The sequence below is a fragment of the Engystomops pustulosus genome, chromosome 2 (assembly GCF_040894005.1).
Source record: "Engystomops pustulosus chromosome 2, aEngPut4.maternal, whole genome shotgun sequence".
Taxonomy (NCBI): Eukaryota; Metazoa; Chordata; class Amphibia; order Anura; family Leptodactylidae; genus Engystomops; species Engystomops pustulosus.
The window spans coordinates 57,220,221-57,244,499 of record NC_092412.1 but is presented as its reverse complement, the minus strand read 5'-3'; the positions used below and the strand labels follow the sequence as shown (position 1 = coordinate 57,244,499).

The window sequence follows — 24,279 nt, the reverse complement described above, 5'->3', positions numbered from 1 at the left end:
CTGCTTCATTAATTTAAACCCAGGTGATTTTTGACCCCCACCCCTGGCTGTGATGTCACTGTGAGGGGGGAGTTTTTCTATCCCCCTCCCATCAGTGAGGTACTTTTTGGGTCTGGGTTTTTATCAAAACCCCATAACTTTTGATTGGAAGGTGGCACAATCGTACCATGGATTTCAACCAAACGGGTACGTTATTCCCATCAACCAAATACCAAACTAGGGGTGTCTTAGCCTAATATCAGGGGTGTTTTGCTCTTGGCTGCCTTTCCCTGGTGATAACATTCTGATTTTCACTCCAGGGGTGTGTCTAGACCCCATAACTGTCCTGTGTAACTAGGGACCCATAATTATGAATTATGCCCCAGTTATGGTCAGCTATGATATTCCCTTTGTCTAAATTTGGAGGGAAAAACTTGCAGTCTGTGGCTTCTTTTCATCCCCCACAAGCTAGACTACTCTGGTCGAAAGGTGTTAATTCTACCACTTAGGAAGACCATGCTCCTCTGATCAAACAGAGACTCCCTGGGGTGTTATAAACACACTGTCAGGCTCATATTCTGGCTGGTCTTAAAAGAAATGGAGCCTAATGATTTATAACAGGCAGAATGAAACAACACAAAAGAAAGAAAAATAAAAAAAATATAAAACAAACAAACTGTGGAGGAGCAATATTATTATCACAGTACCGAACAGTAAGAGTCAGACTATTAGTAGTAGCATAGTTTACTTTTGTAAAAAAAAAAAAAAAAAAAAGGTAGTACATAGGATTTTATAAAAACAGCTTTTGACATGGAAAATGAAGATAAAATAATTTAAAGGGGTTTTCCCACAAAAGACAATTCTCAAATCTCAATCCCCTAGTGATGTGTACTTTACAATTTTACTCAGTTTTATTGCTGTATTAGCTCCTATCACTCCCCAGGCTGGTCAGTGTAAAATTCCATGGTGTGGGTGGGAACTTTCTGAACAGACACATTGGGGCCCATTTACCCCCCCCCCCCCCACACACACACACACTTTTGTCAGACTGTGCACGTTCTTCTAGGTTAAAATGGCTTGCACAGGTATTGAAGAAGTGTCTGTGCCACTATTGTGTTGCACACGACCCTTTTTGTGGCGCAGCTCCGCTAGCCTCCGTGCGACACAAATTAGGGGGTCGCGGTCTGTCCGACTGATTTGTACCGAGCGCCATATTTAACTTGCAAATTGTGTCACACGCCCTAAGTTAAAGGTGCACCACAAAAAAGATGGTGAACTCTGTCGGACCAGTGCATGGAAGAGACGCGTTCATGATTTCTAGCGCACAATGTTAGTGAACACCACACCAAGCATTATTCAAAAACAATCCACTTTTAGTGCATTTTCCAAATTTCTTAGTAAATGTGCTCCATTATAATCCATTTAGTTCTGTGAGCTCACAATGTGGTTAGATTATCAGAGTACAAGGTTTACATACACTTTCATTTAGCTTCTGAACATTCACTAGTATCTGAAGCATAGAAAGAGAGATTAGACAGATCAGAGATGATGAGATCCATGAGATGCCTATTATACACTGTTAGCTCTGCTACATATCTGTTCTCACACTATGAGATCTCCTGTGCCTGCCTCCCCTCCCTGGATAACTTATCTGCCTGTACTTTGAAATTTACCAGTAGATGCTGCTTTTCCCACCCAAGCTAATACTCAAGTCAATAAGTTTTCCCTGTGATAAAGACATAATGGGGGACATTCCTATGGTGGCCAAGTTTGTGGCACTCTCAACGAGTGTGCTGCTCTTCGACCTATTTATCAGCTGGCAGCTCCAGAAAAAATTACTTTTTCTGCCTGCTCCGAAAAGGGGCATGGTTTTGGTGGAATGGAAACTCATACACAAGTGTCATAGCCTTTTTGGGCACTGTAAACTGTCCATAAGTAGACCAAAAGAAATTTGGTCTATCAGGGACACAAAACCGTGTTTTTGTCCTTACATTAGGATGTCTGCTGCCTGTCCGAATGGAAGAGCTGTTGGACAAGGTCAGCCACCGATGCATTGCCACAGCAGCCATTGCTCCGCTCCAGGGCAGGGTGCACAGCCTCTTCTCCGACTGCTAGATACATTTCTGGAGCTAAGGACAGATTTTGGTCCCAATGGAAGAAAATGGTCTTTGCGTCACAAATATATCTGCAAAGCACCACTATATTATATGTGCCTCCTTTCCAAGAGCAAGTCGGTAACCAAGCCAGTGCAGACACTTTGTGTAAATTTCCCCCAAATGACTGTTTTTTATTCATTTTTATTATAGCAAAAGTGTGATTTGATATCCGGCAGTCAGAGCAGTGTGACTTCTCCATATGGCACTGGCAGCTGTACACTAGTTCCTGTCGTGTATTACACCTGCAATATCTGAAACCCATTAACCTGCTGCAATCAACCAGATAACCTGTGGAGGTTTCGGAGGTGACACTGTTATTTGGCTATAATGGAGATACTGAGAATTTAAGTACACTTATTGACATAATAGACTTAATGGCTGCAATTGTTTCCACGCAGACACATTAGTAGAAGAAACCATAGAGAATATGCATGGATATATTATCACACATCACCCCATGCTAAGTGTTTTGTAGCTGAGACAACCCCTATTTGTTTCCCTATTGGTGTTGCAATTACAATGCTGTCTATATTATGATCTAATGAACCTGAAATTGTCTAGACTTAAAGGGGTATTCTCGTCTGGGCATTCACATTCAGTTTGATAAATCTGCCATATATAAACATTTCTTCAATTGGATGTTATTAAAAAATATGTTCCTGTGTGAAGATAATTTCTCATAAATGTAGTCATTTTGTCCCTTAGAAACGAGATGGCTTCCTCGGATACGGCCACCTCTACTGGAGGGATTGCACAAAGAAAGAAAAGGTTTTTGTATATGAAATGTCCGGGATTTACTACATGACCCACAACCGTCCTGTGGTAATGATTGCTGAATCCAGGAGGTCAGACAGGACTCAATAGCTCATGTCTGGCCCCTGCTGCCAGAGTGTGACGTGGTCGTAACCGAGGAAGCCATCTCGTTTCTAAGGGACAGAATGACTACATTTATGAGAAATTATCTTCACACAGGAACATTTTTTTTAATAACATCCAATTGAAGAAATGTTTATAAATGGAAGATTAGTGAAACTGAATGTGAATGCCCAGGCGAGAATACCCCTTTAAACTTAGGAATTGATAGTTCTGTTACCATAACACAGAATTAGGGAAACAAGAGATACATGAGTTTAGCAGCCTGATATGGTTTCTTGTTTAGTTCCAGACAATGGGGGGAGGATGTATCATACGCATCCGGCCAGATAATGCCATGCAGGGTATGCCTTGCCCTTCAACTGGCCGCCGCACCCCTCTATGCCCCCTCTGCGCGAGAAATTGCAAATAGCTCACTGCTTTTACACCAGGAAACTGGCGCAGAAAAAGTGATAAATCTCCCCCAATATGTCACCCTTTTTACTACATACCCTGTTTCCCCTAAAATAGGACATCCCCCGAAAATAAGACCTAGTACAATTTTGTTCAATCTTAGAAATATAAGGCCTCCCCTGAAAATAAGACCTAGCGGCCGCCATTGCAGCGGACCCCCATGTCATACATTAGTAGTAGATTTTTTAGGTGCTGCAAGAGGTTGTGACATGGGTGAAGAATTACAGAATAAAATCACTGACTGTTGCAGGACAAATACGCTACAAGCTGCTACATGGACATGAAGTGCTCATTTAAGGAAAGTTCTATTGCTAAACATGAGAGATTGGGGCCAAAAATTCCAATAGTTCAGAGTTTGGAGAGTAATAAGGATGTTTTAGAAGTTTATTTTTTTTTGTTCACCAATAAATGTAAATTCTTGTACATGGAAAAATAAGACATCCCCTGAAAATAAGACCTAGTGCCTCTTAAGGAGCAAAAATTAATATAAGACACTGTCTTATTTTCAGGGAAACAGGGTAGGTATGCATAGAGAGATGTCTGTCTGTCAGTCACTGAGTTGGACCACATATTTAACTCTTAAAGGGATTTTACCAAGTTTGATTGTTAGTCCCTTATCTCCTGTGAATAGGGTATAACAGCACAGGATAGGCCATGAATATATGATCGGTGAAGGAATGATCATTAGTTACTGCACCTATTAGAAGGTAGCATTTAGCCCCCATGTCCTGCATAGCGACTGAAAGTTGTAACTGTAAAGGTGACTCCCCACTAATAAGAGCCTTATTTGAGGATGGCTCACAAGTCTAATGCTTGGAAAACATCTTTAATTTAGTTATCAACGTATCCAATTGTATAACAATCTGAAGGGGAAGTGAGCACAAACAAAGGGGAAGAGAATTATAAGCACATACAGAAGCTTCTAGTGCTAAATAGTAAGTTTCTATCTCGCCCTGAATGATTTACTCACATTAATACAGATAAGTATTTCTCTGTAATGTCTTGTGTGATTCTGCTGATTATTTTTAGTGAGATAACAACACTGTAGACATTCTTTGTGTAGTATAAGGGAGACATTGTAGCAGCTACTCTCTGTCCACCAGCACATGGGGATCTCTAAATAAGAGACAGAGCCTGTGAAGGGGAAATCGGGTATTCTTGACTGGGAATTTACATTAAATTTAATTCACCTGCCTTATGGATACATTTTTTCAGTTGGATGTTATTAAAAAATTTGCCTGTGAGAAGATAATTTCCGACAAATGTAGCCATGTTGTCCCTTACAAACGAGATTGGTGACCTTGGGTACAACCACTGCTGCTGGAGTGATTGTGCAAAGAAAAAAAAATTTGTATACGAAATGTCCACTTGTCGTGTGGTAATGACCCCAGAATCCAGGTGGTCGGATGCATCAATAGTACATGTCTGACCACTGCTGTCAGGGGTGCAGGGTGGTCATATCCAAGGACAGCTATCTCATTTCTGAGTAACAACATAGCTAAATTCACACAGGTAAAGTTTTTTAATAACATGCAGCTGAAGAAAAGTTTATATATTGCATATTAATTAAATTAAATGCAAATGCTCAGAATGCCCCTTTTAAAAGCAAATCACATATTGACCAGAAATAGTGTTACTACACATGAACACACTCTGTAGTATTTATTTACGCAAAATTTACTGAAAGGGTAGGAATACTCTAAAGCTACCACTCAAAAAAGTGAGATTTAGCTTAGTCTAAAGTTTTAGCCTCCTCTTCTTGCCAAATATATAGAAAAGAAATAAAAGTAGAAGAGGTGTGTGATACTGTGATTGGACTGAAGTCATGATCATCCTATACAGGCAGTTTTAAGTTGTTCTTAAGTTGAATTTGTATGTAAGTCGGAACTGTATGCTCACAATTTTATTTTAAAAATGTTGGGTTGTCTTAAGAACCAGGATTAACACTAAAGCTTCATTACAGACATCATTTATAACTGTTATAGCTGATTATTGTAGCCTAGGACTAAAGTACAGGAAATTACCAAAATCCAAAGGTCCGTTTGTAACTAGGGGTCGTTTGTAAGTCAGGTGTTCTTAAGTAGGGGCCCGCCTGTATATTATTGTGTGATATCATTTTGGTGCGACCTAGGCCTTGTGGATATATATGCAGGGAAGGGTCTCCAGCAGTTGGGGTTCCTGGGAACATTATATTGCTGACAGATAAATGACTACTGAATATCTTTCTCATTATGTTCTTCTTTAGGATCTTTGAGTTCTTTCGATTTTTCTTGGAACAATGCAAGTCAGTGTAGATCCTAACATACAATTTACACTGTGCTTATTTATAATCTTGCGGTTCAACGCACACATAAAAAAGAGGTTGTACTGTAATGCCAGAGTGGAAAATGTAATAGCATTTGCTTTAAATAACCAATATTTTCCTCCTCATTGCGGTGTATCTGTTCTCCAAGTACACTCGTGGTTATTATGAATAACATGATTTCCAGGGCTGAGCCATTTTTAGGCATTCATGTGGCACCCTCACAGTAGTTTGTAAAACCAACCCTTGTCCTCTCATTGGTTCAGAGTCATTTTTGTCAGAATTTATGGTTGATGTCCTGTTTTATTTGCCATATTCTGAAATAGAACCACTCCGGCCTGCCATGTTCATGTTTGTCTGTGGGAAGAGTATCCTGTTTAGTTATTTGCTGTGTGTTATTATTGATTTTATTTTTAACGAAGGAACATTTTGTATCTTTTCACTTATGATAAAACATTTGCATAGTCATTTTTTGTACCACAGCGAATAAATTTTGTACTTATACCCTGTAGTACAAAATGAAATATTTGGATGTTTTGCTTTTGTGTCTGGATAAATTACCAAAGGATGGGGCACATTTATTTACCCGTCGCTGGTGCGTTCCCCAATGTGCATTGTCCGACCGGAATACATTGTGCCGCAATTCACTAACATCGAGTGCCCAATATCCTGCGTGCGTCACTTCTCCGATCAGGTCTGTTGGAGTTCACCATCTTCTTCCTGGTGCATGTAAGTGCATTGGTTGTGAAACAATTTTAATCTTAAATCCTGCAGTCAGTCCGAATCAGTCGGATCGGGCCCGGCTCCCGATGTCGCATGAAAGCCGGCTCCGCTGTGGCAAAATCAGATTGCGTGCAACACAATCCCCTTCTAAATACTTGTCCCAGTGGCGCAAATTCCGTAAACATTGGGAAGTCCAATGGAAATGCGATCCGCGGACCCTTAGTAATCACCGTATTTAATCGAGTATAAGCTGACCCAAGTATAAGCCGAGGCCCCTAATTTTACCACAAAAACCTATTAAAACCTATATTTTTTTACTCAAGTATAAGCCGAGTTTGGGTTTTCAGCACATTTTTTTGTGCTGAAAAACTAGGCTTATACTCGAGTATATAGGGGAAAGCCTCGATATCTCCATAAAAGCATAAACTTTTTAGATAAGAAACACAACTATGATTTCCTTAGAGTAAGGTAGGTCATTGTTGTCTAAAATATCCCTCCCTATTGTTACTACTTGAAAAGATAGTGGTGTAAGCTTGACAGGATCTTGCTGCTGCAGACAGATTCACAACACTGTATGATGTACACCTGTTCATACATACATTACGGACAAGCTGGTATTTGCATATACATGACTTATGTACCACATATGTGACCACATGTGTTCTTAATATGTAACATTTTTGATAAATTAATTAAAAGATTGATTTTTTTTTCAAACAAGATGCTGGAGCTTACTTTCGTAGGTTATATTTCAGATTAGGACCAAATTCAAAAACCAGAAAACATCAGCTCACCAAATGGGTGCATGTACCAAAGGGAGAGTCCTCTCTACGTCCCACAATAATAGATCAACAACACCTCAGAAGAAACGTCGGCACTGCAACGTCTTCGAAAAATCGGCATCCAGCTGTGTACGGCACATAGACAGCATTAAAAGCAGCACACAACAAGCTATCTGACGTGTCCAATTACCTGCTGGGTAATGCCATTTGATAAATAAGTCCAAGTCTAAAAACAACTCCTATTTAATAGTAAAAGTCTCAATGGGATCTCACCACTTCCAAATTCGACACAGAGATAGTACAATCAACAAGTTTTCGTTCTGGGCGTTGTTCACACAGTTGTATCCCCATCCATGTGCTTCAGAGTAACCTCACTCACTCATTTCCTCCAGCATAGATCCATTAGAGGCTTAAAGCACAGCAGGTGAACTCTGTGAACAGCGGCAATAGAATATAGTGCAGACCATTCCGTAAGTTTAAATGTTCTTTAATTGTATCTACTCACATTCCAGTATAAAATATGCACATAATAAAATTGCTCATACGAGCAATTTTTGGCTTTTCCAAAAATTTAACACACCAAATAGAAAAAAGGGGGGTAGGAGTTTGGGCCATCTGCCAGCCCCCTAAATTAAATAGAAAAACCCATCAAGAAAGAATAACAGTAGCAAATGAATAGAATATAAAGCAGTAAAGACTTTATTAAGTACAAGTAACAATGTCAATTGTAAAAATAGGCAAACAGGGTAAAAGGATAACAAACAGACAAAAAATATATAATTGCAGGGGCCCGGGTGTAACCATATAAAGGACGTTTGTAAACATTTCCTGCATGTAGCTTAACCCCTTAAGGACGCAGCCATTTTGTAGCTTAAAGGGGTATTCTCACATTCAGTTTCACTAATCTTCCATATATAAACATTTCTTCAATTGGATGTTATTAAAAAAAATGTTCCTGTGTGAAGATAATTTCTCATAAATGTAGTGATTTGGTCCCTTAGAAACGAGATAGCTTCCTCGGATACGACCATGTCACACTCTGGCAGCAGTGGCCAGACTTGCGCTATAGAGTTCTGCCTGACCCCCTGGATTCAGCGATCATTACCACAGGACGGCTGTGGGACACACAGTAACTCCCGGACATTTCATATACAAAACCTTTTTGTTTATTTGTGCAATCTGTCAGGCAGAGGTGGCCGTATCCGAGGAAGCTATCTCGTTTCTAAGGGACAAAATCACTACATTTATGGGAAATTATCTTCACACAGGAACATTTTTTTTAATAACATCTAATTGAAGAAATGTTTATATATGGCAGATTTATCAAACTGAATGTGAGTGCCCAGACGAGAATACCCCTTTAAGGCTCAGCCCGATTTTTTGGATTCGGACTTGCTTCGCTTTATATGGTTATAACTTTTGAACACTGTTACTTATCAAAACGATTCTGAGATTGTTTTTTTCCCCACATGTTGTACTTCATTTTAGTGGTAAATTTTGGCACATAAGTTTTGCGTTTATTTACAAAAAAAAAGAAAATATGATAAATTTTTTTAAAAATTTGCCATTTTCGAAATTCTAAATCATTGCGTTTTCAGGCAGATAGATTTACCACCTAAATAAGTTGCTGAATAACATTTCCCATTTGTCTACTTTACATTTTAATAATTTCTGAAATGTCTGGATAATTTATTTTGATGTCACGCGGCTTACAAATAGAATATCGCTTTTCCGGATTTTCAGAATTGACTATTTTGCGGATAAATACAGTTTTGAATGAAATTTTACATATTTAGCATCAAAACCCCCTATATAACCAACCCATTTTCAAATCTGCACCCCTCAAGCTATCAGAAACAGCTTTTACGAAGATTGTTAACCCCTTGAGATCTTCATAGTAATTGAATCAAAATGGAGGTGAAATTTAGAATGGTCATACTGTTCCCTTATACGTTCATTTAGCACTAAAATTTACACATTTCCAAAATATAAAAAGAGAAAACCCACCATACAATTTGTTCTGCAATTTCTCCTGAGTACAAAGACCCCCCACATGTGGCCGTTACTTGTTTTATGGGGGCACAGCGAGGTGCAGAAGGGAAGGAGGGCGCTGCAGCTGCCAGGATTTTAGTTTCCTCATTGGCCCCTTTTGAAGGCTATAAAATTTTCGCTTTTTCGTTATTGGGGCCATGTGATGGCATTTTTTTTGCGGGATGAGATGCTTTTTCCATTGTTACCATTTTGGGGTTGGTATCACCTATTGTTGAAAATTTAGGAACTTTTTTTGAGGGCAGGAGTAGAAAAGCATCAATTCTGTACTGGATTTTTTACTTTTTTTTTTTTGGTGTTAACCGTATAGACTAATAATCATGTTATCTTTATTCTATGGGTTGATACGATTACAGGGATACCAGACATGAATATATTTTGTTACGTTTTACTAAATTTGTCAAACAAAACCCTAATGTGGGGAAAAATCTATCATTTATGTATTGCCGTCTTCCAAGTGGTATAACATTGTTACTTTTTTGGCTACGGAGCTGGTTGATGGCTTGTTTTTTGCGGGACATGTTGTACTTTGCACCAGTATCATGTCTGAGTACATATGGTTTTTTGATCGCATTTTATAGCATTTTTGGAGGGTTTATAACAGTTTTTTTTTACAGCGTTTATCGTGGGGGTTCAATAATGATTTACTTTTATTCTACGGGTTGTTACGGACGCGGTAATACTATATATGTGGGGTTTGTGATATGATTTAGACTTTTTTTGAGTTATATGTCTCTTTATATGTTTTACTTTTTCACTTTTATACCATGGGACATGAACAAGCAATCTTCTGATTGCTTCTTCATGATAATATTCTGCAATACTGATGTATTGCAGAGTATTATCAGTGTCAGCCTTTACACTTGCATAGGCTGGCACTGTGCCAGTAAGATGACGTCACAGACGCCATCTTACTGGCAATTCTTGCAAGTAACTCTGGGGTCCAGATCGGACCCCAGAGTTGCTATAGCAACGATCGGCGCCCCCCGAAAACGGTTCGGGGGGGCCGATCGTGGGGGAAAGACCCCCCAGATGCATGTTAGATGCCGCGGTCGCGCTGACCGCGGCATTTAACGGGTTAAGCACCCGCGATCGGAGGCAACTCCGATCGCGGGTGTTACTCTGGGGTGCCGGCTATTAGTTACAGCCGGCACCCCGTGTTTCCCGATGCCGGTTCGGCTCTGATCCAGAGCCGAGCCGGCATAAGCGCCGTGGCGGATATATCCGCCACTGAGCGCTAAGTCACTGCGCTCCGTGGCGGATATATCCGCCATGGAGCGTGAAGGGGTTAAAGTGCTTAGTAGGATCAGACCAAATTCGGTCAAAATCTGTAAACAAGTTAGCAGGAGAAGTGAGTATGAGCATACAAACCACGGACCCAAGAGAGGAAACACAGCCCCGACACGTGTTTCGCCACAGAATGGCTTCTTCTGGGGGAGTCAACTATTTCCACTATTTAGTACAACATATGTGAGAACAAAAAAATGTTTATATGTATGTGACGAATAAAGCTGGATGCCGATTTTGCATTGGAGACATTGGAGTGCCGACCTTTCTTCTGAGGTGTTGTTCATCTGTTTTCAGAGTAGCCAGCTACCGTATTTTCCGGACTATAAGGCGCACATAAAAGCCTTGGATTTCCTTGGAAATCCAAAGTGCACCTTATAGTCCGGTGCGCCCTATAGGAGGGCAGCGGACCCTACTTACATAGGTCCCCGCTACCGGAGACAACAGATCTCCAGCGGGAACTGCAGACCACGCGGCACGAACAACTTCTGCCGCGTCGGTCTGCAGTTCCCGCTGGAGATCTGCTGTCTCCGGTAGCGAAGACCTATGTAAGTATGCCATTCTCCACCTCCCCCTCACCTTCCCCGCTCACCTTCCCCGCGTTCCGCGTCGCGTCCCGTCGGGTCTCCACCCCCGAACGCCCCCGGACCCTGCGCCTTATAGTCCGATGCGCCTTATATATGGAATTATTACATATATAAGGCGCATCGGACTGATGCGCCTTATATTCCGGTGCGCCTAATGGCCCGGAAAGGCCCCTTTTGTAATTACTAAACGCATATTTAATAGATCACGTTTGTAATCCCCATTTTTGTTGGTATTTTACTTGCGAAGATGACCCAGAATACGGCACACATACCAACTGAAAACTGTTCTTTATTACTGCTATTACTATGACAGTTTTAAAAATAATTTTCATTTATTTTGTTAACAATGTTAAAAGAAAGAAAAATGCTCAAAATCCTTGAGGATGAAGCATTATGGAGTCACTGATTTGTCCGTATATTTTCTAATTGATTTTGTCATCTGTTTTGTGTTTAGGAGAAGCATGAAGAGGAAAGCAGTTTTCACTTGTCCTTTTAATGGTGACTGTAGAATAACTAAAGACAACAGACGACATTGCCAGTCCTGTCGCCTGAAACGCTGCGTTGACATTGGCATGATGAAAGAATGTAAGTACAGATGTGTTGTATCACAATACACTATAGGATGTTACCATTTTTACATGGACGTCCTGGTGCGGACGAACGAGGGTGGTTTCATAACCAAGAAAAGAAGCCAACATTTTTCTCCCAAACACTCTGTCCTACTTCTCCCCTCTCTTGGCTGTAAAGTTGATGTGTCTTCATACAGCTCCTAACCGGTAGAGATTATCACTGGCCTCAGAGGCATACAACATACGATTACTGGGGCTATTGATGTGGTAATCTCACTGCGGTGTCTATACATACGTAAAGTGCCCAGATCTTCATCCCTTCATTTGTTGAGAGACATCAAGTAAAAAAAAACTCCTTTAAAGGGGTTTTCCCACAAAAGAGAATTCTCAAATCTCAATCCACTAGTGATGTTTACACAATAAAGATCATTTTAACCCCTTACTTTACAATTTGACTCAGTGTTATTGCTGTTTTAGCTCCTATCACTGCCTAGGCTGGTCAGAGCAAAATTCCAGGGTGTGGGCGGGTACTCTCTAAGCCATTAGTTCTCAACCTTTCTAATGCTATAACCCCGCAATACAGTTCTTCATGTTGCGGTGACCCCAAACCATGTACAAGAATATAACTACTATAATACTGCCCCCTATGTTCAAGAATATAACTTCTATGATAATGCCCCCTATGTTCAAGAATATAACTTCTATGATACAGCCCCCTATGTACAAGAATACAACTACTATAATACTGCCCCCTATGTACAAGAATATAACTACTATAATACTGCCCCTTTTGTACAAGAATATAACTACTATAATACTGCCCCCTATGTACAAGAATATAACTACTATAATACTGCCCCCTATGTACAAGAATATAACTACTATAATACTGCCCCTATGTAAAACAATATAATTACTATAACACTACTTCCCCCCAAGGTCTTATCTTAGCCCCATGTGTGCTACCCCCTCATCACACAGAATTCCCCTCAGGTATTGCACCCCTTCTTGAACAGAATCCCATCCCCTGGTCTTGTCAGCTCCCCCCCCCCCCCCGTCTCCACAACACAAATTCGCTCCCAGATCTGCCCCCCATTACACAGAACAAACCCCTCCAAAATCTGACCCCCTTCACAACAAAGAATCCCCGTCCCAGGTCTTTCCCAGGATCCCCAAAGGTCTAGTCCTCCATCCTTGTCCCCTTCCTCACTGTCAGCAGCCCTGCTGTATCTGATTGAGAAGCCGGAGGGTCATGTGATGATTACATCATCACAGGTCCTTTAGACGGCAGGCTGTAGGAGCTGTATAGAAATACATCTGCTATAGCGACCCCTGCAGTGGGACCTTGAATGATGTCATTCAAGATCCTGCAGCAATTAGTGCATGCATAATGCACCCTTTATTGCGGCAAAAATGCTATAAAATCGTGGCTCCAATGGCCTTAGACGTCCCCTGTATTTCGGTTGGTCAAACAGGTTGCGACCCACAGGATGAGAACTGCTGAACTAAGCAGACACATTATGATCCCTCTAGTTCTGTGAGTTGACAATGTGGTTAGATTATCAGGGTACAGCTTTATATACACTTTAATCTGGCTTCTGACATTGTACTAACAGACTGACACATAGAAAGAGAAATGAGACAGATCAGAGATGAGATGCTTGAATGTCTATTACATTGAGGTATGACAGACGGAGGCTGATAGACTTTTGCATTGTCAGCTCTGCTCCATCTCTATTCTCACAGATATGTGCCTGCCTCCCCCTTCCCCCGATCACTTATCTGCTTGTAGTTTCCAGCTTCTCTCTGCTCACGATATGCTGACAGGAAGTGATCAGTTAGAGTCTCTGAGCCCCGTGCAGGGAGCGTGGCTACAGGCACAGAGTGGAGAGACAGAAATCTCAGCTCCACGCTGTCACACAGGAATCCAAGATGGCGGTCTGACCCTAAGTTACAAGGACCTGTCTAGGGGCAACTGAAATTGTATACACCAGCACTGATAGAGACAGGTTGGACTTATATCTGTGAAATGGTGCATTTTTGTTAATAGCAGTGAATTAGAGAATGTGTTATATTGTTATCCTGAATACATATAAGAAACATGTCTTTGTGGGAATAACCCTTTAAAGGAAATGTGTCATCAAAATCAAGCTTAAAGGGCATCTACCACCAGAATTGGCCAGTGTTTCTCCCATCTTCATGTAGGTCTGCAACACCGAATAAAGTACTTTTTCTATTTATAAAAATATGCAAATCAGGCGGAGGTGCTCAGCCGAGTGATTCCAGGGTCCATCTGATAACAAAATATGCACGCCCCCTTCATCAACATTCATTTTTTAGGGGGGCCGCACCCGGCAGTCTGGAAATTTTCGTATCTTCTTGCGCAGCCGCATTGGTCTCCGACCGGCTGTGCAAGCTGTAGTTTTCACATGCATGGGCGAGATTTGCAAACAGCCAGTTGTCATCACCGGCTGTCTGCAGCGCTTGCGGCTGGCTGGAACAATGAATGATGATGAAGGGGTCGTGCATATTTTATCATCGGTTGGAGCCAGTAGGGGCTCGGCTGCCGCAGGCCTGAGCGCCTCTGGCTCATAAGAATATTTATATGAATGCGGACCTGCATGAACATGGGTGAAACACTGGCCATTCACACCCTAAGGTAACAAGCATTGCTGATGAGACAGAAGGGCATTACCAGAGTCTATGGTTTAGCTTCACATGCTGTTACACTGTGCAGAACCATTTCCCACTGTGTGGGATTACATGGGGCAGAGGGAGGGGGAAAGTGCTGAAAGAGTATGCAGACGGGGGAGAACAACCTTTAAAGATACAGCACAAATCACTTCTGGCTCATTAGCATGATTATAAAAGTTCATTTTAGAAGGAAGGAGACAATGGATAACAAATATAAGAAGATTACCACTATCACAGTGCCTGGATCTATGAGTAAGTGTCCCTGGTCCATAAAGCTTGATTTCATTAAAGAGATAGCTTTTGATATTTGATCTGTTTTACTATAAAATTATTTTTTATTCTTGTGACTGACATCTGTATTTGTTGCTATTTGTTCCTGAACCAATGATTTGTTAGTATTTGGATGGTGGTCTTTATGCATTTCCCTAAGGCTTCATTATTACAAGTAAAAAGAAAAATAAGCATCAAATAATATGAAATATATATGTATATACACATATTTATGAATTGCTGAGGACAAAATCCATAGGGTTAGTAAGAGCTCTGCCTCATTGGTATACCAGTCGCTTGCACTGACCATATTAAAAACACATCCATGTCCTTATCACAGACCTGACTAACTCGGACAGTTTCCCTCAAGTTAATTAGTAAACGTGGTTATGAACCACTAATTTATTAAAGAACAGTATTCTAGGCAGATAAAAATAGAAGCGGACATGGAATCTTTCTCTTTGCCAAAAAGTCACGTTTTTGATGTTTTGCAACTACTGACGTTGGTTCTGGTAACCTAGGTGTCAGTGAAAGGCAGAGCTTTCATGTCTGAAAATATGTCAATATTTTTATACAAATTAGTTGCATGGATAGATTTTGGAAACCTATTAGACAGACCAGATTCTGGGACAGTTTTTAAGTTCCACACTTTATCATGTGTACTGGGCATGTTGTGTTAGAAGACCATCCCAGTTTTCTCAAAAATGTAGGTCTCCTGGGGGAGATTTATCATAGAGCACAACTGCTCTAGTTGCTTGTGGCAACCAATCAGTGCTCAGTTTTCATCAGTTGGTAAAATTAAAGCTGAGCTGATTGGTTGACACTTCTGACAAATCTTCCCTCTTGTGTCAAATCGGTGCACACCATTATACTATTTTGTAGCTGGTTAATGACTACCTGCCATACACAAATATACATAGTAATCCGTTCAGGTCCCTAAAGTCTGCACCACAGAATATTTATGGTAGAGGTTTTAGGAGGCTGCTGAATATCTTGTCGCTGTCTGCTGTGGAGCTTTTAGAGAAAGCATAAGCTGTATTCATCTCTTCTGTCTCCTCACTTATTTTCTGTTATCCGTCTCCGTAGTCATGTGATTAAACAAACATGAGCATAAACATTAACTTGATAATGACCGCCCACTATCGAAGTGTGCGGCAACGTTGCAGCCGGATGGATCATTGCCTCTTCTGTTTTTTGTCTTGGTCACATCACTGCTGAATGAGCACCAAGTACAACTTATCAGACGCATGCACAAGGACCTGAGTCAGGTGGTAGACCGGCGCCGTTATCACTCAAAGGAATGGCAGGATGTATCCGAAGATGCTTTCATTAAAGACACAGCCACTACTTATCAGACGCAGTATAGCTCCCACAGGGGGTTGTTTCCCCCACTAACTGGGGCTATTGTAGATATAAAGAAAAAATTAAAACATTTAAATTCATTGTGAAAATGTCCCACCGGAAACATCAAGACTCAGCGTCTATTTATTGCCAGGAATATTGAAAAAACTTCTGTGGGTCAGGGAAGGTGTAACTAAATTCTAATGTGAACTATATTTACCCTCCCCTGGCTTCCCATTTCAACATTGTGGCTCTAACCATTTCACTCGCCTCTGGGCCAGGTATCGCCACTAGTCCTGTGACTGCTGACACTTTCAGCCCGGTCAGGATTGTCAGCGAAAGAGGTCATTCTGGAAGAGGCACCTGTGCAGAATTACATGTGTGATACCACCATAGGGGCTTCCAATATTCAGCTTGCTTAGCTTAGTGTCTGTAAATACAAACACTGGGGTCAAATATCAATGTGTGAACTTGTGTGTGTGAACTTTAACATAATTACAGTATATGGAAACTCTGAAGCACATAAATGTATCTTTTTATAGATTTTTTTAATCCACCCTTGCATCAATTGCCCTTTTAAGCTTTACAATTTTTAGCTTGTTATATAATTCCTAATGCTTATGAAATGTATTCCACTGGGAACTCTGTAAGCTCACTAACATTACCTCCCTGCAGGGTCAGCAAGGGCTTCTGCTATAGTAAGCTTATTCCTCTAGGTGGAATAAGACTATTTTTGTGCATAGACTCACACATGAAGCAGGATTTTCTTAGCAAATTGAATGTTTTCTTTAAGTATCAGTAGGTGAGATATGTCAGCCTCGTCTGTACATTTTAGCAGTGATAGTTCATTTTAAACCCAAAATAAAAACAACTAAAAAATAAAGTTCAAACATCCGCCTAAGCTTTCTGTTGCCCTCTCCGTTTAAGTAAAGTCAAAATCAAAAGTTCCCTTTCCCTTCCGTTCCTTGTAGACTTCAGTGGACCTTCTGCTACCCAACCATTATTATCAACGGAAAAAAGACACAGGCTGCTACAATATTTTTTCTGCTATCAATCCTAAGATTATTGCTGATGCAAAATTGTGAACGCACCCTTAGATGTCTTTCCTGTTTCCCCTTTCTCCTCCTCCTGACAACATATTTCTCACAGAGACACTAAGGGAATTACACTACTGTCTTCCATTTCTTAGTCTAGCCTAACCTTTCAACGAAGATTGCAGAAATCACTGGTCTAGTGTGTGTATTTCTAGTTATTATGTGACTTGTATTCTTCACTTTCTAGTAGTTTTTTTCTCTGCAGTCACTGGGAGAAATTTATCAAGAGCTCAGGCATCCTGCACCCGTTTTGATGCTTCCTAAAATATGTTAAGAGGCTTCTAGATAGGCTCTTTGTGGATTGAATAATTGGTCCATATGCTATGACAACATCTAGGCTTCTATCTGTCTGCTGTAGGGAAGTGGTGGGGGAGGGGGGAGAGGCCTGTTTTACTGGTTGGTTCTGTATGTGTAATAGTGTGTCTGTAAAAATGTAAAAAAACACATTAAAAATTTTTGGGTCAAGAGGCTCCGGCTTCTCCGTATATACAGCACACAGTCCTTGGAGTAGAATTGCGCTACAACCAGCCACAGGTACTACTTATTGTGCCACATGCGGTAATGCTCCCCATATACCGTATTTTTCGGACTATAAGGTGCACCGGATTATAAAGCGCACCATCAATAAATGCCTGCTAAAAAGTCTAGGTTCATATATAAGGTGCACCAGATTATAAGGTGCACCGGATTATAAGGATGAATGACCAGCAGGTGGCAGACCTGTGCACAGTTCAAGGCAGCTGTTATCTGTAAGTAGAGTTCATATATAAGGTGCACTGGACTATAAGGCGCACCTTTGATTTCTGAGAGAATCAAAGGATTTTTGTGTGCGCCTTATAGCCTGAAAAATACGGTACTGCTCTGTCTCACTAAACTGGTGTGACGGTTGATTAGAAGGGAAAAAAGTCACAATTCCTGGCTGTGCGTCAGTATTTGTGACTTTTTCATGGCTTGTGCATCAGAAAACTAGTAAACAAGCCATGATAATATCTCCATTCCATCCTTCTCTGTGCTGGTGGTCGGAGACCTAGCTGCTGTTACCCTCTTTTCTATCTCTGTATATAAATGTTAATTATGCAGTTAAGTTTTGTCTGTCTTTGTCAGAGATCGGTAAGGAGTGATAATGGCACAAACACAATTTTTGTGTTGAAAACCCCTCAGTTGGCTTATACTCGGGTATGTAAAAAATAATGTTAGTACTCACCTTTTGGACACTTCCGCAGGTCCTCTTTTTACTTCCTTTGCATCAGCAGCAACGGGTCTGTGCACGCTGGTAGCGCTAATACTTTGGGGGCAATTTATAAATAGTTTCCTAAGGTTTGACGGTGCAGAGTGAGACTAGACAATCTTATTCTCCACCAGATTTATAAAAGTGTCTAGTGCTGGATGATAAGTCTGTCCTAGTATAAGACTGTCTAGTCGTACTCTGCACCTCCTATTAGTTGCCTAACTTTACGCTAGAAAGTTGGACCCATTGCTGCTGGCGTTGCTGCTGGTGGACAGGAAGCAAGAAGAGGACCTGCAGGGGGCATGTGAAGAGGTGTTGGGAAGGGCGTCAGAAAGGGGGCATGGGCTGGCCTGCTATATTCTGGGAGCAGGGGGCTGGTAGGCTTTATAATGGAGGGCATGGGCTGAGTATTTCCTGGGGGACAGGGGGCTGCTGGTTATATATTGAGGGCAGGGGGCTGGCAGGTTATATACTAGTGGGGATGGGCTGGCAGCTTGTATACTGGGGGCATGGGCTGTCTGGCTTTATACTGGGAGCATGGGCTTGCTGGCTATATGCTGGAGGCATGGGCTGGCTGGTTATATACTGGGGCATGGGCTGGCTATATACTGGAGGAATGGAATGGCTGGCTATATACTGGGGGGATAGGGCTGGCTATATACTGCGGGCATGTGCTAGCTGTCTATATACTGGAGGCATGGACTGGCTGGCTATATACTGGGGGGGAGGAGGCTGGCTGTGTACTGGAGGCATTGGCTGGCTATATGGCTATATACTGGGGGCATGTGAAGCAGGCTATATACTGAAGGAAGGGGGCTTCTGACTATAAACTACTGGGAGCTGGCTGGCTGGCTTGTAGGCTTTATACTGGCTGGAGGCTGTCATCAATGCATTTCTCAACCTAGGCTTATATTCAAGTCAATAGGCTTTCTCTGTTTTTTTGGTAAAAATAGGTACTGTACATTGGCTTATATTGAGGTCGAGTTATATGTTAATTGGAAAGAGAAGCGCTTTACTCTGATAAGATATGCTACAAAGTTTATTTTATTCACTCATTCAACATTTATTAAAAAGTGAACATTTCCAGTTTTTGTGTAAACAGATTATTTTTAATGTCCAAAGTGGTTATCTACACTCCTACAGAGAGGCTGCAGGCAAAAAAATAAATATGTCTCTAGTCCATATATATTAGTTACGAGAAATTATGCATCAAATGGAGGGGACTCTTATTTCTAACCCCCCCCCCTCCCTGTCAATGACTTTGGAAAAGACACCAAGGCATTGTAAGAACACGGCCTTACTGTGCTGAGAAAGGAACGTAAAGTGATGTATCACCCAGAATTTCAGTATTAATACTATTAACAGTTCTTCCTGCGGATCATTTTTCTTAGCGGATTAATTTCCCGTTCATATTGCGATCCAAACCACATTTGGGCGATGCTGTCTATATTCAGTTCTGTGCCTTGGGGTCTTTAATTAAAACCAAAAATCACTCATTTTGATTAATCTCTAGCCAGACAACTATATGGCCTATGTATTTACGTAAGCATTTCCAAGTTCTAAAAAAAAATCAATTTTTTCTATCTTATGAAGGAAATTACATGGCTGTACTTATGTCTTTCCAAATTTCATCCTCAACTACTAATAGATAATGAAGAGACAACCAGCAGCATAGAATTATAATGTTAAGCTTTTGCCAGTTACTGAACACATTTAGAAAAACAATAAGAAAAAACTAACTGTCTGAACAAATGGAGATAATACTATACACTTAAAAAGAGTTATTACAGAGTGAACTTTTCCAAGTGTTTATTTCTGTTAATGTTGATGATTATGGAATACAACCAAGGAAAACCCAAAAGTCATCATCTCATAACATATATACAGTAAATGCTCTCAATACTTGGTCAGGGCTTCTATAGCATGAATGATTGTACCAATGCAAATGGCATGAAGAGATCAGCTGATGGCACTGCAGAGATGTTATGGAAGCCCAGGTTGTATCATGGCTGCCTTCAGCTCATCTGCATTATTGGGTCTGGTGTTTCTCATCTTGCTCTTAACAATACCCCATGGGGTTAAGGTCAGATGAGTTTGCTGGCCAATCAAGCACAGTGATAATGTGAATTCCATTAAAGATTGCTATACAAGTGCATGTTTGATGTTAAGGGAGCTGCCTTACTAGGTAGCTTAAAGAGGTGTGGTTTTCCTTATCCCATCCTGGAAAACTTGGCATAATTTCCCACAATCCCCCTAGTGGAGCATCCATGGCTATAAGACTCCACAGGCCTACATGGTGGCCTTAATTGGCAGCCTCCGTAAGGAGATCTCTTACTTCCCGAACAGTGCCAAATACAGCCATATACTAAGCCAATAAACAGCTGTCTGACTAGCAGACCATCCACCCATCTGCCTGGGTTCTGATTTGGAATGAAAGGATAGAAATAAGATAGAAAGTAGATTAGGTGTATAATGAATATAATTACTATGCAGCATAATCTTCAGTGGCTATTACCATTAAAATATCCATAAAAAGAATATTAGATCCTCTTATTAGGCCAGACCACTAGATGTTAAGTAGAAGTCTGAGTTTCCTTGGCAGTTTTATAATTGAAGTAATAAGAAGCTCCTTCTACTTCAGCAATGGCTGTTTATTGAACACCTGGTATAACATGCATAGTAAAAATTACTGATACAGCCCTGGCTTTATCCTTGTGCTGTGTTTTTTTTTTTAATTGTGAAACTGACGTATCAATGTCATTAGGCTCATGCACATGACAGCTTTTTTCACAGATCTGTATGAGAAAATGCAAGTACAAAATACAAAACTACAAAGGTCTGGAGAAGAGGAAGGAGGGCCCTTCTAGTGAGGGCTCACCGTCTGTATGGGAGGGTAGATGGAGACACGAGATGAGGGAGCAGAGCAGTGCAGAACACTGCTAAACAAATTGCACAGATTGATATGTTTTGTATTAAAGGGGAGGTCTCAACACAAGCCTAAGCTTATCAGACTTCTCAAAACTTTTTTTAATCCTACTGTTGATAATTATAAAAGCTCAGTCCTGTAGGTGCAGACTGTATGCTATGTTTGGTTCACAGTGGCCATGTCCATCAGCTCTACTATGTGTTGATGGACGTGACAGCCTACTACATATTGGTGCATTAGGTTCCTAGGTTGGTTTTGAAATCATACAGAGAAGAAGCTTAGATTTGTGTAATTATTGATAAGAAGGCCACTAAAGCACAACACTACTTGACCTATAGGGAGAGATTTATCAGAAGTATCCAAGAGCTGACCTGTTCTGGTTGCCCATGACAACCAATCAAAGCTCAGCTTTCATTTTCCCACAATGTTTCTAAAATTAAAGCTGATCTCTGATTTGTTTCCATGGGCATTAAGAAAGGTTTTATCTCAGACACTTCTGATAAATGTCCCCCTATATACAAGATGGGGACGGCTTCTAACTCACAAGAGACATCTTGTGCTGTGCCAGGCTAAATTTTTGGCACTGGTCAGTCATATGTCCCTGTGGTGCAACACAAATTTAGTGTACATCTCCATTTAGAATGAATGGAATGTGACTTGCAGTCATCTGGAATGTTGGTGCACACAGAAGTTGCAGTACCCTGACGTGTTACATATACTCTGTAGTGGACTTGTTACCTGAGTAACTTGTTGTGTAGCCAGAGCTGTATAGCCCTAGCCTGAAGGCTCAGTAGCTATGTGAAAGCTGGTATTTATTGAGTTGTAGTATGTCATCCTCTTTAATTTTGTATTACTAGTTGGAACCAGAATGCCAATCATTCACCAATTGTAAAACTGTACACAAGCGTTGGGCAGGAGGAGAAAAATGTTGCAAATAAGTGTTAAATCTTTATATGTAACAATTTACAAAAAACAAAATGTGAACAAAATGTAAATGAAAACAATATTTGGTGTGACCTTTTGCCTTCAAATGATCAAGATTCTTCTAGCTAGACATGCACAAAAGGAACTCTGCAGGTAAGTTGTTCCAGACATCTTGGATAACTCGCCATAGATCTTCTGTAGATGTAGGCTTGCATAAATTTTCCTGTCTTTACAGTTAATCCAGACAGACTCATTGATATTGTAGTAATCTCAACAGCTTCAGGACCAGTGGAGTAACAAGACATCAATGGGCCCCAATGCAAACTTTGGATCGGGGCCCCCATATACCTTAAATCTCACTGCCACCCCAGTCCCGCACTTTGCAAAATGAAGAGAGGAGAGAGGGAGTGCAAACTATAATGTAAATTATCCTGCACCCAGAACACCGGGGACCGAAAGGAGGTCAGCAGGCACGGGACCCTTCATATTTCCTGCCATTTATGTCAAGGGGCCCCGCAGGATGAAGGGAAAGATATTAAATGGTGACAGCCGTGGGTCCATCCCCTATTCAGGCCCACTCACAGTTGCATTATGCTAATGAGCCTGAAGGTTCCTTTTTAAAATATATGATGGCACATCACCTAGCATACTGTGACCAGCCAAAATCCCTCACTTCTGCTTCTTTTACACTTTTTCCAGATGCAAATTGACAAGTTCAGGCTAATACATTTCAACATGAAAGTTACTGAAAATTGGCTTCCAATAAATACTTATAAAACAGATGTGTGTACATGCTCATGCGCACTCCGTTGTTTTTGATAATCGCGGATAGCACAGGACTACTATTTCTATGGGCTCATACACATGCTTGTATGAGCCCCTGGCCCCATGATCGAGCCAACTCACAAAGCCACAAAACTCAGTGGGTCCTGTCTCTGCCCATCTTTGCGGCTCGGGCAGTCTTTTCTGCTGGACCTCAAAGAACAATGTCACACGGGCGGCAAACAACAGACCACAGAGCTATTGTTTGTAGCCTATAAGCAGCACACACTCACGTGCAGGTAACGAAAAGTTTTAGGAGTCTCCTGTATACCTAGCATTTATGTGTCCTAAAAATTGTTTATATTTCTGCCTAAATAAAGGGGATGTTCCATCTCATAATTATTTTACTTTTTATTGTTATAGTTATTCTGACAGATGAAGAGGTCCAGCGAAAGCGGGACATGATCATGAAACGTAAAGAAGAGGAAGCGCTGAGAGAATCACAGAGACCCAAACTATCAGAGGAACAACAGAAAATGATTGATACTCTTTTGGAAGCGCATCGCAAAACATTTGATGAAACTTATTCAGATTTCACTCAGTTCCGGGTGAGATTCTTATCTGTAATGATTTTATAACTGTCTATGGATTCTTTTAGAGAGCGATAACTATAGGCAGACTTCTGAATGAGTCTCCCCTTTCTTCTTAAAAATATATATTACACATCACATATACACACACATACAGTGCCATATACAGACCCACAGCCTATATACACACATACAGTATATACACACTAAACACCATATACACATACAGCATATACACATCACAGATACAAATATACAACATATGTACATCACATACATATTATATACATATTATGCTGTACAGTGTGCAGCATAATGTATATATTGGTGTGCATTCTCCATTTTTTAGTGTCAGGTTGGCTGATGGGGGCCCCAAAGCCCCTAGTTGGGCCCCTAGATTCTTAATATTTATAAAACATCAAATTACCAGATTCATTATGTTTTCTGTAAGTTATACTGATGTGTTCAAATTTTTTTTTTATATTTGCCTTACTTAAAATTAATTTATAAACAAATCAATCCAGACATAGAAAATCAATCATTAGCGCTGCCGTATGATAAAGGCCACATCCCTGCCGCATTCACTGCAGCCGGTGAATTTTCACATATGAAAAGTCGCCGGCTGCGTTTAATTCTACGCCAGATAAGTTCTCAGAGGACCCCGCCGGATACATCAGGAGGCCGAAACCT

The 24,279-nt window shown here is 40.9% G+C and overlaps 1 protein-coding gene across 2 annotated transcripts in view; it reads left to right on the top strand.

Moving 5' to 3' along the window:
- VDR (vitamin D receptor) overlaps positions 1-24,279 on the top strand; it is a 120,020-nt gene that overhangs the window by 71,556 nt on the left and 24,185 nt on the right. For both annotated transcript variants that reach the window (XM_072134718.1, XM_072134719.1), the window contains 2 exons: positions 11,646-11,776; positions 23,423-23,607. In XM_072134718.1, coding sequence (XP_071990819.1) covers positions 11,646-11,776; positions 23,423-23,607 — 316 coding nt within the window. The remainder of the gene's footprint in view (positions 1-11,645; positions 11,777-23,422; positions 23,608-24,279) is intronic.